This window comes from Daktulosphaira vitifoliae, unplaced genomic scaffold (genome assembly GCF_025091365.1).
Source record: "Daktulosphaira vitifoliae isolate Bord-2020 unplaced genomic scaffold, ASM2509136v1 Scaffold_266, whole genome shotgun sequence".
In the NCBI taxonomy this organism is placed as follows: Eukaryota; Metazoa; Arthropoda; class Insecta; order Hemiptera; family Phylloxeridae; genus Daktulosphaira; species Daktulosphaira vitifoliae.
Window position 1 is genome coordinate 1 of NW_026099832.1, and position 17492 is coordinate 17492.

General features: G+C 32.7%; 1 protein-coding gene across 1 annotated transcript; it reads right to left on the reverse strand.

Moving 5' to 3' along the window:
- Positions 1-393: 393 nt before the first annotated feature.
- Positions 394-16489, reverse strand: LOC126909324 (uncharacterized protein C05D11.1-like; the record flags this gene model as incomplete). The annotated part of the gene is made up of 10 exons (XM_050691737.1): positions 16482-16489; positions 14062-14152; positions 13200-13475; positions 12876-13130; positions 3473-3646; positions 3172-3393; positions 2651-2831; positions 823-903; positions 651-765; positions 394-580 (listed from the first exon to the last, which is right to left on the reverse strand). Coding segments are annotated over exons 1-10 (1590 nt in total), but the record flags the coding sequence as incomplete, so codon positions are not given.
- Positions 16490-17492: the final 1003 nt, after the last annotated feature.

The following is a 17492-nucleotide window of genomic DNA, read 5'->3' on the forward strand; positions in this document are numbered from 1 at the left end:
GAGAGAAGAATCGGCGGAAGCTGTAAGAACAGTTACAGAAATTTTGAAGGAAGAAGAGGTAGAGGAAGACCAAAATAGAGATGGAGGGATGCTATTGAATGCGATATGAGGACAACTGATGTTAGCGTAAATGACGTGGGAAATCGTGTCAAGTAAAAGTTTAGGATTAGGGTGATCGACCCCAAGTAGTTGGGATTAAGGCGAGTAAGAAGAAGACTTAGAATGTTTAAAATTTTCTCACTCTTTAAATTGCATCATATTATCTTTATTCTTATTACTACATAATATCTTTGGTCATTTTGATTTGGTAAAAAATTATTGAATTACCTTTTTCTCAATTTCAAAAAAAAAAACATTTAACAAAAATATATTTTAATCATAACGATTACATACTTCCATCTGAGTAAAGTATATCAATAATACACGAATAGCAGCTATATCTGGATGGTTATAATCGTTTATACAATCAGTAGCTTGGATAAAAAAACTTGAAACTATAGAACCCATTCCAACAATACAACCTCGAATTTCACATTGATTTAAAGGTAAAATAAATTCAGAATCAAACTGTGTTTTAAATCTAAAATTTAAAATAATAATAAAACTCATTATTAAATATAATTGTAATAATATATTCCAATTTATATTACGGATGTACTAATGGCTGTGAATTATCTGGAATTATTTTATGTAATGCAGCGGAAGCTTCAGTAATAATATCACATAATTTATCTATATTACCAGTTATGTGTAATTTAATGTTATCTGGATTAGTTAAAAATAATTTTAATTTATTCAAATCTTCATTTACAATTTTCCAACCTTCTTCAGTTTCAATTGTTTTTTGCAAACTAGTTAAAAACTTATATTGTCTTAAGGTACTACAAACGTATGCATTGTTATCTGTTAAAAAAACTGTTTAATTAGCATAATTTTAACAAGGAAATTAAAATTATAAGTATAAAAATAAAATAAATTATTAAGCTGTTCCATATATGGACCTCTGTGCCTTATTAAAAAAAAATACCCGAGTATTAAATTACTATAGGAAAAAATACCGAAAAAATATTTCTTATTTTTATTAAGTAAAATTATCTGAGAAAAAACAAACAGTCAAAACATTTATAGGCTTTGTTTTTCGCATCGTAGCTAATATTATTTTGACGTCCTTATAAGATATAAAGGAAGAACTATAAATTATTTTATAACAAATAAATGGAGATATATATGTAACTAATAAAAATAAAAATATAAAATAAAATGAATTTTTAAAAGAAATCGACTGGGTAGTTTATAAGAAACTATTTGAATTCCTAATATATCGAACGTTTCGCGATGTCATGACAAATCTAATTACTTATGATCTACTAAATATTTTACGTTGGTTCTACTAGATTAAAATCAGGTTCTTTTGAGATATTGATGATTAAAAATGGTCCAATGTGAACTGCGCATTTTAATGGATAAACATAAAAAAACACAAAACCAATACCTTTTCAGTTTCGCAACGAAACTATAAAAATGTATAATATTTGACGTGATTCCTTCAAACTGCTATATAATTCACCCCGAATGGATAAGAGACACTCATTCCAATCACAATATATGATTTCTAATATACTGCGTAAATTTACGCCACACGATGAAACTTTTATTGCTTTCGTTTTATAATACAGCTTTCACCACATAATACTACCATATATCACCCAAATGATGCAATAACAATTAGTTACAACGATACTTCAACGTAATATGTGTAAAAGGTTTATCATTTCCATAATATTCATTAATATATCTATACATTTGATGGAATCAATATTATCATTAATTAGACAAGTAACAGAAAAGTGGTTACTGATTAATTTTTATCCATGGATGAAATATAAGTTATTTGTAATATAATACATAGCACATGTATACTGTCATTTTGCCAATGTACTGATTACTGTTACAGACATTAGTACTCATTTGTCAGTCGCATTTTATTTTATTTTAGAGTCACAGCGACAATTACTTACACTAATGTCGTTGTGACATGGTAGCAGTGATGAGTTTATTTAAACATTACTACTGGTGATGATGTCAAAAGATGACACGGGGTGGGAAATCAGTGCATGACGGTTCCCCGAAATCGGGTCAATCCAGTCCTACCAACTTTGCTTCAATAAAAGAAATACTCATTACACATTATATTTATAAACAAAATTATTCATTTATCATGAACCACGTAATTAGTCGAAAAATAAAATAATGTTAATAATATTTTTATTTGTTTCTTTTAGTTTAATGTTTCATTCAATTTTTCAGTCCCAAAGTTTTTTTATGTTCATCCTTATACCTTATAAATGTGACAACTTTCGTTTTTCAAAAAACAACACCCCTAGTTTACTAGCTTATTGAAAAGACTGATCGTTAACAAATTTTGGACCAGTAATTCAGGAGTTCTTGAATTATTTATATGTAAATGCAAAGAAAAGTACGTCTGGGAAATTAGGTAAAAACATTTACCTTAAAGAAACTAAAAGAAATTATTAATATTATTTTTATTTTTCGATTAAATAAGTGGTTCATAATAAGTGAATCACTATGTATATAGATTTTATAAATATTTTATGATTGTTCTATTTTTCTAATCTAATTCAATAATTACCTTGTTTGTACACCATATTCGTTAAAATTTGATTTACCATGTCTCTTCCATTTCTACGATAGCTAGAAATTTCATTTATCATTGTTGACAATATAACAGAAAGCCAATTTTTAGTAATGACTGTATTATAAAGAATATCATGAAGCCATTTGATGCTTTTTTGATATTTTTCTAGTTCGACCTATTCAATTAAAACATTCATTATGAGTTTAAAGTTTCAAATATTAATTATTAAAATTTTATATTTAAAACTAAATAAATGATTGATTAATTATTATATCCAATATGATAACATGATTATGATAAGTAAAACAAAAAAAATTATTTTAACAATCAAACTTTGAATTGAATGAAATAATTTCCAAAATCATATTAAGTTAAGTATAATAAAATAAATATTAATATAAAATCGTAAAATACGTACATTATGATAAAAAAATAAAAAATATTTAAAAAAATAAGAAATTTCTTTTTTTTTTTTAATTAAAAAAATGTAAACATTCTCTGACATTAGAACATACCTTAACTGACATATTTATAACAGAGGAAAAATATCCAAATGTAAACGTTCCTGAAGAAATCCCAATAGATGCTTGTTTTTGAAGAATATCTTTTTCTAATTCTATATAATCTATTTCTACACCATTTCGTATTATAGTACTATTCGTTATTGAACCAAGAAAAACGGGTAAGTATTTTCTTAAATGTAATGCCATGTCTTTAGTGTTGAAAAATGCTCTAATCTGAAAGGAATTATTGTAGAATTATATTATTAGTAGGTATTACAAGTACTCCAAAATTATACATAATTTTTTTACTTACATAAACAAAATTACTTTTAACATTATCGATTTCAACAAACAATGGAACTTCAGAAGTATTGAATAATTTGTGTTGATTTATTGAATTTGATGAAAAAGTATCACGAATTAAAAACTGTACGAGTTCAACATTAGGGATTTTAATTGACGTTAGCATTTGACTGGGGGGTTTTTTCTGAAATTTATGAATTCATAAATTAATTGAGGCTTTAAAATCACTATTTATCAAAAAACTAAATAAATTAGTTAATCTCAGAGAAATGTTCAAAATTGGTTTAATAGATAAAACATGATATGTGCCGTAAATCTTCATTATCATTTCAATAGACTCTGAACCAACTATTTGCTGTTAGCACGACCTTATTGATTTGACAAGATTTTTACACTGGCTATCGACCAGACGCAGCCTTATTATGGCACAGGAACCAGTAACAGAGCAAGGTGTGTGCCACTTTTAAAGTTCTTGTATAGTCACCCATCTCCCACAGGAGGATCTGTAAGTATCATTGCCTTATAAACCCCACGAACTAGTTAATTCAGTGGCGTTGGCAACACGTACCACTGCTATTAGCCGGTCATGACTTTGATTAGTTGAGACAAGTAGGCCTGGGCATACCTGCTTGCCAACAGCGAATAGGCCCCCCTAACCCAGCCATACCAAGTAAGAGGGTTGCTAACTTGTCACAGGGTAGTTAGCCGAAAGGTAAAGTGACTATTGTTATCCTCTATGGCACCTGGCGCAACACAGAGTATCAAAGTATCTAGCTCTGCTGTGATGGACCTTTATTTCTTGACCAATTGTGAGAACTATATGGATAAAAACATACAAATACCACAAAATAACGACTTTTGATGAACTGGAATCCTACAGACAACCTGTCGGAAAAAGAGCGTGAATTAACAGTTCTTCGCAGAAGAATCGTCGCACTTCAAAGTTTCAGTGCGAACAACGGGACACTTNGTCGCACTTCAAAGTTACAGTGCGAACAACGGGACACTTGGTGAACCGTCTACTAAAAAAGAAATAGTAACGTCAACACACGCAGACTAAAAGTCGCAAGATCAACAGGAAGTAGTAGCTGACAAAATCGAGAGTCTCAAATTTAGACCCTCTGACAATAGAATTCAATTCACGCAAATAAAAATGCATCACAGTTAAGGGGCCAGCTGTGTATTACTAAGGACTCTTACTTGAAGACATAGAACCATAGATAAATGGTGACCAGATTAAGGAACTAAATCAAAAGAATTTTGCTAAAAAATCAGATAAACCAAGAACTTGCATTTTGATTTACGAAAAAATTTAAAGCCAGCTTTGTACTTAATCTATAAAGTGCACATTTAACTATTATTAGAGTAACACTATACGATGGTGAAAATATTAGAGTAGCTTTAGGATATCTACCATATGAGGTGACAGACCCAGGTAGGGACTTAACTGTGCTCTTTAATTATTGCAAAAATGAAAAATTAGAAGTCATCCTAGGCTAATGCTCACCACACTATTTGGGGGAGCAGTAATATCAACTAAAGAGGAGAGGTAATAATGGATCTATTACTGATAGTCTCGGCTAACAAGAAAAACTGTCCTTTAATAGAAAGGAAAGGTACAGGGCGGGGTGTAGCTTGATAGAACGTTAATCTGTCTTCAGTTTAGAGTTCAAGTAAGCTCTTAAATGAAGTCATGAACTCAGGTTTGGAACATCTCTAGAAAAGAATTACAAATGTGTATTGCAAAAGTCTAAAAGAGAAAGCTGGGAGAAGTTCTGTGGGGAAATATAGCAACTAAACTTCTGCGATCACTAAGGAATGGACTAAACAAAACTGTCAAGACAATACTACTGTCAGACGGAATGTTCACCAGTAATGATAATNGTTATCCTCTATGGCACCTGGCGCAACATAGAGTATCAAAGTATCTAGCTCTGCTGTGATGGACCTTTATTTCTTGACCGATTGTGAGAACTATATGGATAAAAACATACAAATACCACAAAATAACGACTTTTGATGAACTGGAATCCTACAGACAACCTGTCGGAAAAAGAGCGTGAATTAACAGTTCTTCGCAGAAGAATCATCGCACTTCAAAGTTTCAGTGCGAACAACGGGACACTTGGTGAACCGTCTACTAAAAAAGAAATAGTAACGTCAACACACAGACTAAAAGTCGCAAGATCAACAGGAAGTAGTAGCTGACAAAATCGAGAGTCTCAAATTTAGACCCTCTGACAATAGAATTCAATTCACGCAAATAAAAATGCATCACAGTTAAGGGGCCAGCTGTGTATTACTAAGGACTCTTACTTGAAGACATAGAACCATAGATAAATGGTGACCAGATTAAGGAACTAAATCAAAAGAATTTTGCTAAAAAATCAGATAAACCAAGAACTTGCATTTTGATTTACGAAAAAATTTAAAGCCAGCTTTGTACTTAATCTATAAAGTGCACATTTAACTATTATTAGAGTAACACTATACGATGGTGAAAATATTAGAGTAGCTTTAGGATACCTACCATATGAGGTGACAGACCCAGGTAGGGACTTAACTGTGCTCTTTAATTATTGCAAAAATGAAAAATTAGAAGTCATCCTAGGCTAATGCTCACCACACTATTTGGGGGAGCAGTAATATCAACTAAAGAGGAGAGGTAATAATGGATCTATTACTGATAGTCTCGGCTAACAAGAAAAACTGTCCTTTAATAGAAAGGAAAGGTACAGGGCGGGGTGTAGCTTGATAGAACGTTAATCTGTCTTCAGTTTAGAGTTCAAGTAAGCTCTTAAATGAAGTCATGAACTCAGGTTTGGAACATCTCTAGAAAAGAATTACAAATGTGTATTGCAAAAGTCTAAAAGAGAAAGCTGGGAGAAGTTCTGTGGGGAAATATAGCAACTAAACTTCTGCGATCACTAAGGAATGGACTAAACAAAACTGTCAAGACAATACTACTGTCAGACGGAATGTTCACCAGTAATGATAATAAAACAATATCACATTTGATGATCACACACTTTCCTGGCTCTGAAAATAACAACAGAGAACAGTCACATGATACACAGAATAAACAAGTGACTGATTGGAAACTAACCAAAAGAATGATAACTGTCCATTTTTGGACAGCTCAATGAAACCTAAGTAATGAATAGTAGTGATGAGCAAAACAAGAACAAGACCAAGACTGTCAAAGTCTTGGTCATAGTCTTGTTCTTGATAGCTCAGTCTTGGTCNATCGCACTTCAAAGTTTCAGTGCGAACAACGGGACACTTGGTGAACCGTCTACTAAAAAAGAAATAGTAACGTCAACACACAGACTAAAAGTCGCAAGATCAACAGGAAGTAGTAGCTGACAAAATCGAGAGTCTCAAATTTAGACCCTCTGACAATAGAATTCAATTCACGCAAATAAAGATGCATCANTTCAATTCACGCAAATAAAAATGCATCACAGTTAAGGGGCCAGCTGTGTATTACTAAGGACTCTTACTTGAAGACATAGAACCATAGATAAATGGTGACCAGATTAAGGAACTAAATCAAAAGAATTTTGCTAAAAAATCAGATAAACCAAGAACTTGCATTTTGATTTACGAAAAAATTTAAAGCCAGCTTTGTACTTAATCTATAAAGTGCACATTTAACTATTATTAGAGTAACACTATACGATGGTGAAAATATTAGAGTAGCTTTAGGATACCTACCATATGAGGTGACAGACCCAGGTAGGGACTTAACTGTGCTCTTTAATTATTGCAAAAATGAAAAATTAGAACTCATCCTAGGCTAATGCTCACCACACTATTTGGGGGAGCAGTAATATCAACTAAAGAGGAGAGGTAATAATGGATCTATTACTGATAGTCTCGGCTAACAAGAAAAACTGTCCTTTAATAGAAAGGAAAGGTACAGGGCGGGGTGTAGCTTGATAGAACGTTAATCTGTCTTCAGTTTAGAGTTCAAGTAAGCTCTTAAATGAAGTCATGAACTCAGGTTTGGAACATCTCTAGAAAAGAATTACAAATGTGTATTGCAAAAGTCTAAAAGAGAAAGCTGGGAGAAGTTCTGTGGGGAAATATAGCAACTAAACTTCTGCGATCACTAAGGAATGGACTAAACAAAACTGTCAAGACAATACTACTGTCAGACGGAATGTTCACCAGTAATGATAATGAAACAATATCACATTTGATAATCACACACTTTCCTGGCTCTGAAAATAACAACAGAGAACAGTCACATGATACACAGAATAAACAAGTGACTGATTGGAAACTAACCAAAAGAATGATAACTGTCCATTTTTGGACAGCTCAATGAAACCTAAGTAATGAAGAGTATTAAACGAGATGATACCCAACCGCCCACAAGGCGGGGTTGTGTCTCCCTTGCTATGGTTTCTAGTATTAAACTCGCTTATTAAAGAGTTAAACAAATACTGTTATACACAAGCCTATGCGGATGACCTAGTTATAGTAGTGGTGTGTAAATTCCCAGATACTATTATAGACTTAGCACAACAGAGACTAAACACTATGCATATATGATGTAGTAAGTATGGTCTATCTATTAATCTAAATAAAGCAGACGTAGTTATGTTCACTAGAAGGAGAACGGGATTAAACGGGACATGAACAAACAATTAGCTTAAAATCAGAAGTACAATATTTAGGTATTATCTTACATAGTAAGCTAAATTGAAAATCACATGTTGATATCAAGAGTCAAAAAAGCAATGACCACACTATGGACTTGAAACAGAACCCTGGAAAAGACATGAGGTTAACACGGCCTGTCACAGTTATAGAACGTGTACCGAAAATCATGTGAAAAAAGAGGCACGGTACGGGATTAGAACCCGAGACCCAAGGCGTCGTATAGACAAACTTTACCACTAGGCCACCATGCATTTATGATTCAGATCCCGATACACTTTCATTTAGGTTGGTAACGTGATGTGCGGCTGAGGGAAACACGGTACTGTGTCAAGGTCTTAAACCAAGAGTTATGTTTTGGCTGTATACTTTAGTGATTAAACCTATGATTTTGATGATGCCAAGGTCTAGTGGATCAGAATAACACTCGTTACACCCAAGAAAGAATCAAGTCGCATAAAGAGAATGGCTGCCATAGCTATTACTGAAGCATTAAGAACTACACCAATGGTCGCATAAGAGACACTAATCGGTTTGCCTCCTCTGCATCTAGAGGTTACAGCTCACGCCAAAATCACAGCACAAAGATTCCACAACTTAGGTACTTGGACTATGCAGAACAACTCAGTAAAACACGTAAAGTACTAAAAGATATAGACCAGGCCATTTTGGAATACCCCAATAATACTATGTCAAACCGATTCTTAAGATTAACATTTTTCTACAAAGTATAAATCGCTACAAGCAGAGAATGGAATATTAACTATATGACTGAGAACAGAGGATTTGTAATATATACGGATGGATCCAAAAAATTAGGAAAGGTAGGTGCTGGAATTTGGGGTCTAAAACCTTGAATAAATATCAATATGTCATTGGGCACAACACCCTGTTTTCTAAGCAGAGGTGATGGCAATACGGGTAGGGGCTTAGAACCTACTAGTATATAAGAAAATAAAGATAACTATTTTAAGTGATATTCAAGCGGCTCTAAAAGCACTCTGTAANATGAATAGTATTAAACGAGATGATACCCAACCGCCCACAAGGCGGGGTTGTGTCTCCCTTGCTATGGTTTCTAGTATTAAACTCGCTTATTAAAGAGTTAAACAAATACTGTTATACACAAGCCTATGCGGATGACCTAGTTATAGTAGTGGTGTGTAAATTCCCAGATACTATTATAGACTTAGCACAACAGAGACTAAACACTATGCATATATGATGTAGTAAGTATGGTCTATCTATTAATCTAAATAAAGCAGACGTAGTTATGTTCACTAGAAGGAGAACGGGATTAAACGGGACATGAACAAAAAATTAGCTTAAAATCAGAAGTACAATATTTAGGTATTATCTTACATAGTAAGCTAAATTGAAAATCACATGTTGGTATCAAGAGTCAAAAAAGCAATGACCACACTATGGACTTGAAACAGAACCCTGGAAAAGACATGAGGTTAACACGGCCGCCGGGGATTGACGGCCAGTTATAGAACGTGTACCGAAAATCATGTGAAAAAAGAGGCACGGTACGGGATTAGAACCCGAGACCCAAGGCGTCGTATAGACAAACTTTACCACTAGGCCACCATGCATTTATGATTCAGATCCCGATACACTTTCATTTAGGTTGGTAACGTGATGTGCGGCTGAGGGAAACACGGTACTGTGTCAAGGTCTTAAACCAAGAGTTATGTTTTGGCTGTATACTTTAGTGATTAAACCTATGATTTTGATGATGCCAAGGTCTAGTGGATCAGAATAACACTCGTTACACCCAAGAAAGAATCAAGTCGCATAAAGAGANAAATTAGCTTAAAATCAGAAGTACAATATTTAGGTATTATCTTACATAGTAAGCTAAATTGAAAATCACATGTTGGTATCAAGAGTCAAAAAAGCAATGACCACACTATGGACTTGAAACAGAACCCTGGAAAAGACATGAGGTTAACACGGCCGCCGGGGATTGACGGCCAGTTATAGAACGTGTACCGAAAATCATGTGAAAAAAGAGGCACGGTACGGGATTAGAACCCGAGACCCAAGGCGTCGTATAGACAAACTTTACCACTAGGCCACCATGCATTTATGATTCAGATCCCGATACACTTTCATTTAGGTTGGTAACGTGATGTGCGGCTGAGGGAAACACGGTACTGTGTCAAGGTCTTAAACCAAGAGTTATGTTTTGGCTGTACACTTTAGTGATTAAACCTATGATTTTGATGATGCCAAGGTCTAGTGGATCAGAATAACACTCGTTACACCCAAGAAAGAATCAAGTCGCATAAAGAGAATGGCTGCCATAGCTATTACTGAAGCATTAAGAACTACACCAATGGTCGCATAAGAGACACTAATCGGTTTGCCTCCTCTGCATCTAGAGGTTAAAGCTCACGCCAAAATCACAGCACAAAGATTCCACAACTTAGGTACTTGGACTATGCAGAACAACTCAGTAAAACACGTAAAGTACTAAAAGATATAGACCAGGCCATTTTGGAATACCCCAATAATACTATGTCAAACCGATTCTTACGATAACATTTTTCTACAAAGTATAAATCGCTACAAGCAGAGAATGGAATATTAACTATATGACTGAGAACAGAGGATTTGTAATGTATACGGATGGATCCAAAAAATTAGGAAAGGTAGGTGCTGGAATTTGGGGTCTAAAACCTTGAATAAATATCAATATGTCATTGGGCACAACACCCTGTTTTCTAAGCAGAGGTGATGGCAATACGGGTAGGGGCTTAGAACCTACTAGTATATAAGAAAATAAAGATAACTATTTTAAGTGATATTCAAGCGGCTCTAAAAGCACTCTGTAACGATTAGGTGAATTCAAATCTTATCCTCAAATGCAGGGAAACTTTAGGATCACTATCGAGGTTTAACAAAGTTACACTAGCGTGGGTACCAGGACACGGTGGTATTGCTGGAAATAAAATAGCTGACTTTCTAATTAGAAAAGGAGCAAAGAACATCTATGTTGGGTCAAAACCAGTGGTAGGACTCACTGAGTAATCGCTCAAACCGCTACCCAAGAATTGGTGCAGAAAACAACACAGGGAAGTTTGGAAATACTTGGNGTATACGGATGGATCCAAAAAATTAGGAAAGGTTGGTGCTGGAATTTGGGGTCTAAAACCTTGAATAAATATCAGTATGTCATTGGGCACAACACCCTGTTTTCTAAGCAGAGGTGATGGCAATACGGGTAGGGGCTTAGAACCTACTAGTATATAAGAAAATAAAGATAACTATTTTAAGTGATATTCAAGCGGCTCTAAAAGCACTCTGTAACGATTAGGTGAATTCAAATCTTATCCTCAAATGCAGGGAAACTTTAGGATCACTATCGAGGTTTAACAAAGTTACACTAGCGTGGGTACCAGGACACGGTGGTATCGCTGGAAATAAAATAGCTGACTTTCTAATTAGAAAAGGAGCAAAGAACATCTATGTTGGGTCAAAACCAGTGGTAGGACTCACTGAGTAATCGCTCAAACCGCTACCCAAGAATTGGTGCAGAAAACAACACAGGGAAGTTTGGAAGTACTTGGTAGTACCTAGACAATCTAAAATATTTATCAAAACCCCCAATCTACTGCTGGGTGATTTTAATAGCATGTTTCGACATCAAATAAGCACTTTGACTGCTCTACTAACAGACATGTTCACTTAATATGGTCTTATTCCAATGGGGGTATCGGAATTACTATTTTGCAGGAAGAGTGGCGTAGAAGAGGAAGACTCATTTTACATAATATGCGAATGTAAAACCTTGTCCACACTAAGATCAAACTACTTGAGTAAACCTTTTCCTGAAAAAGAAAATATTAAAAACCTAAGACCCAGAGAGATACTTAATTTCGTCAGAAAGACTCTTTGGTTATCCTCTGGGGGTGACTTAATAGTCTACCGTTATACAATGATATAATGTAATAACACTTCGATGATAACAGTTATGTGTGTAAACCGAACCAAGACATTTTGGTATGAGATGTGCCAATGGACCAACAGGTCTGAGTGCATGGGCATTATATCTACCTCACTAATAACTAAAACTATGGTCACCCATCTGGGAACTAATAACAAATAGCACAGTTGAACATCAGCTCTCAGACACTGACTTAATAATCCACTACACCTTTCCACGCCTCGTTAGGTACCTTAAATAATGCTAATAGATTATAAATGATAACTATTGAACATTTTTATTATTTAATTGTTTTTATATTACTTCACATTCTGTTTTAGCATTCAGTAGTTCATTAGCTTTTAATTTTAAACCATCATCGCCTAAATCATTNGAAAAAGAAAATATTAAAAACCTAAGACCCAGAGAGATACTTAATTTCGTCAGAAAGACTCTTTGGTTATCCTCTGGGAGTGACTTAATAGTCTACCGTTATACAATGATATAATGTAATAACACTTCTATGATAACAGTTATGTGTGTAAACCGAACCAAGACATTTTGGTATGAGATGTGCCAATGGACCAACAGGTCTGAGTGCATGGGCATTACATCTACCTCACTAATAACTAAAACTATGGTCACCCATCTGGGAACTAATAACAAATAGCACAGTTGAACATCAGCTCTAAGACACTGACTTAATAATACACTACACCTTTCCACGCCTCGTTAGGTACCTTAAATAATGCTAATAGATTATAAATGATAACTATTGAACATTTTTATTATTTAATTGTTTTAATATTACTTCACATTCTGTTTTAGCATTCAGTAGTTCATTAGCTTTTAATTTTAAACCATCATCGCCTAAATCATTTTTGCGTTGTGATACTCTTTGAATTTCTTCATTAGATAGCTCGTGCTGTTTTTTTATAGATGGAATTCCTCTTACAACTACTTTGTGATCGTTTAATAAATAATCTCTTAAAATTTTTATCCAAAACAAGATATCTTCAGTTATAAGTTTATTCAAAATGCTAATTGTGTTCAATATTTCGTCTAACTAAAATTATGCAGTCAAAAAAAATTTTACTTTTGTATTGTTTCTTTAACATTATTTAATTTTACTCACATCTGATTTACTCTTACCATACAAAAAGTCAAAAATGATTAAGAATGGTAAAGTAGAATTAGGATTAGTTTCTAGTGTTTTTAATAGGGATAGCTTATATTTTTTAATAGATGTTCTCAGTCTTTCTAGGTCAAAATAATCTTCATCATCAATAAGCTTTTTAAATACTTCACTTAACTTCAATGGTATTTGTTCTTCATCCAATTTTTTAATTGGTACATCATTAAATATAAGAACTATAGATGGATTTAAGTTATTGTTAATATAGTAAGACACCTTAAAGTAAATGAACAATAATAAATAATTCACTATTAACAATTAATTGAACAAAATAATAATTTGTATTATTTTTACCGAGCTACATAATGGGTCTGAGATTGATACAAATTCTAACGACAATTTAGTTTTAGTTAAATACCGTAACAGTACATTGCAAGCTCTATACCTAAAAAAAGAAGGTATAATTAATATTTAATATCGTAAATTGTTTAATTTTATTCGAACAGTTAGTGATTCTTATTGTTTATATAATTCTGTAATTATAGTTGTTTGATTATTAAAGCTTAATAAAAAGTTAATAATAGTTCAATCTTATTTAGAGNTTTATATTTTTTAATAGATGTTCTCAGTCTTTCTAGGTCAAAATAATCTTCATCATCAATAAGCTTTTAAATACTTCACTTAACTTCAATGGTATTTGTTCTTCATCCAATTTTTTAATTGGTACATCATTAAATATAAGAACTATAGATGGATTTAAGTTATTGTTAATATAGTAAGACACCTTAAAGTAAATGAACAATAATAAATAATTCACTATTAACAATTAATTGAACAAAATAATAATTTGTATTATTTTTACCGAGCTACATAATGGGTCTGAGATTGATACAAATTCTAACGAGAATTTAGTTTTAGTTAAATACCGTAACAGTACATTGCAAGCTCTATACCTAAAAAAAGAAGGTATAATTAATATTTAATATCGTAAATTGTTTAATTTTATTCGAACAGTTAGTGATTCTTATTGTTTATATAATTCTGTAATTATAGTTGTTTGATTATTAAAGCTTAATAAAAAGTTAATAATAGTTCAATCTTATTTAGAGTGAGTTCAAAATATTTTCATACACGATATTTGTTATTAATTAAAAACGAGGATTATCCAAGATGAATATTTGTACGGGCTGGATGTATTAAGTAGTAAAATACTACCCCCGGTCCCACGCCTTTTTTACCTATAGACTGGCTTCTTGGTATACCACTCTAAAGCTGATCAACCTGCTAGTGTGTAGTGTGGTAATAGAATCACTGGTGGTGGGAGTGGTGCCTGCGCAAAACCAGTAATCATTGTAGCTATTAAATATGTAAGTATATGTCTTTAACAAAATNGATCATTGTAGCGCTTAAATATGTAAGTATGTGTCTTTAACAAAATAAATAATAATTCAAAATTATACAATGATTGATAATAATATTTTCAATAATATAATAATGAATAATAAGAATAATATATAGTTAGCCTTTTTGACTAAAATAATAAATAATAAATACAGTATAAAACAGTAGCCCTTCTAGCTCAACAATAATAAATAAACAAAAACTCTGAATAATATATCAACAAAGANACTAAAATAATAAATAATAAATACAGTATAAAACAGTAGCCCTTCTAGCTCAACAATAATAAATAAACAAAAACTCTGAATAATATATCAACAAAGATAAAATCTACAAAAATAAAAAAATAANGATAAAATCTACAAAAATTCAAAAATAAATATAAACTCTCTCAAATAAATAATAATAACAAATAAAGTAGAAAAAATAAGGCCCAAAAACAATAATTGGTAAAAACTCAACTAGCAATTATATGCAACAAAACAGCCCCTTTGTTGGCTCAATAGCATAAAAACAAACACAACTAACTTAAACTACTGACTAAATTTAGTGGTACTGGGGTATGAGTTGAAAATTAAGGTAACTATAAATTGACTCTGAGAGAGTTATGCGCGAATTGGGACGTTTATTCAGAACATATTGTCGCCAATACCATATAGAATGGCCCCGTCATTAAGTATATATCGAGTGGGTACTTGAACATACAATCCATGAGTCAACTGAATTCACACCAGCAAGTTTATTTGACAATCAAGAAGAAAAATCCATTGTAGATAGCGTAATTGAATTTCCTCTGTGTAAGACAATGCCTCAAGAGTGTAAACTTGTTATAATTCGCGAAGTTCAAATTTCTAAAGCTGGACAGCGTAAGCGGCGACATGATCGAAAAGGCCCCGCAGTATCTACAATATTGGCGATCAAGTTTTAGTGCGAACTCATAAACTCAGCTCTGGTCGACAAGTTGATTGGGAAGTTTTTTTGCTTTATGATAGTCCCTATTCAGTTTCTGAAGTGAAGCAAAATAATTCTTATGTGGTAATTTGTCCATTGTCGGGAGGTGTCAAAGGCACGTTTAATGTTATATTTCTTCGAAAATATAAGTCGGCTGATGCTATAAGCTGATTTCATTTTAGTTACTAGTCATCTAAGGTACTTTTTTCTCACGCTTACACTCTTTTGAAAAGTTTTGTTGTTTCACTCCAAATCTTCTCAGGGGGGTTTCTGTAACGTGACAAAAAGTATCTACTTATTTTTTTTTGTCTATTTGTATATATAAGTATATACAGTTGTTCTAAATTATCTTAGCTGAGCCGAATGCGTGTTGCGACGACACTTATCATTTAAATAATCATGATAAGGTGTTGCGATTTGTTTGTGCACGTGCGAGATAGTCATCTGTGTACTACTTCAGATCAGTTCAGGGACGGCATTTGTGTGTACACTCACTTTGCTCCTTTCCTATCTTGAACGTCATTTGCACTGCTCACCACATACATTGTCGCCTTACGATATTTTTTTTATTCAAATTATTCTCAGCAATTTCGGGCACTGACATATTTCTACTTGTGAGCAGAAATATTTATTAACCCCTACTCTAAAGGTTAGCCGTGATGTCGCCATTGGACCGCCGCGTCAAACGACGTACGTTTTGTTGGAAATAGAGATGGTAAGTTTAGTTTATTTCTGTGAATAGTTCATTAGTTCATAGTTCATTCAAGTGAATAGTTCAAATGAACTATCCTTAAGTTCACTAATTTTATTGATCATGCTAATATTGTTTGGCAATGAACTATTCATTTTATCACTATTAGTACAGCAGTACACAGTTCAGTTGTAGTTCACACTACTTATGGGCAATTAAGTTATAAACTAACCCTTAACCTGAACATCATAAACTAAGAAAAAATTATTATCAATACCCTCATGGCTCATTTTATCATTATCACCTAATTCAAGGTGGATATATTGACCAGTAGTCCTAAGTTAAATCAAAAATCTGATCTAATATTTGTACATTGTATGAATTTATTTTATTGTTAAACAGTTAAAAACCTTGTAACATTTTAACAATATAATTTATTTGTTATCTAATTCTAAACAGCTATTAACCATTTACAGTATTTCGAACAACGAACCACAGAGAATTTTTCAAGAAGTTCGCGAACTATTTCATTTATACATTGCTACCAATTTTTTTCGAACTGTGAACTGTTAAGTTACAGGTACTGAAACAGTTCAGAATAGTTCATCTAAGTGAATAGTTCAAATGAACTATTCGTTCACGAACTTAACATCTCTAGTNCTATTCGTTCAAGAACATAACATCTATAGTTGGAAATTAGCTATCATCGGAACTGGTACGCTAATTTTCATCCATATCGAGAGTTTTAGCTTCGATGCGAAGCTCAGAAGGTATTAATTTTACTATGATGTGTTTTTTTTTTTTTTGTGTCCGTATACGCTCAATCTCAGCTCTCACTATACCGATTTTAATCAATAATATGTCAAAAGATCACAAATCGTATCTAGTTGAAGACATTACCCTCAAAAATTGAAAAAAATTCCCTCGTTCACCGTAAACGGGGGAAATCCCCAAAAAAATTACAAATTTAAAAATCGCTAATTTTCGATATTTTTTCAATTTTTTTTACTTAAAATTGCCATAACTTTTTTAAAAATGACCGAATCAATATAATTTTTCTTTTTATAGATACCTTAGATATTTACCTATCATTTTCTATATTTTTGTNCTTTTTATAGATACCTTAGATATTTACCTATCATTTTCTATATTTTTGTGAACATTTGACACTTTAACAGCCCACAGGAAGAGTTTCAAAATGGTAACTTTTTTACAAAAAATTAACTTTTTCAACTTAACTTTTGAAAATG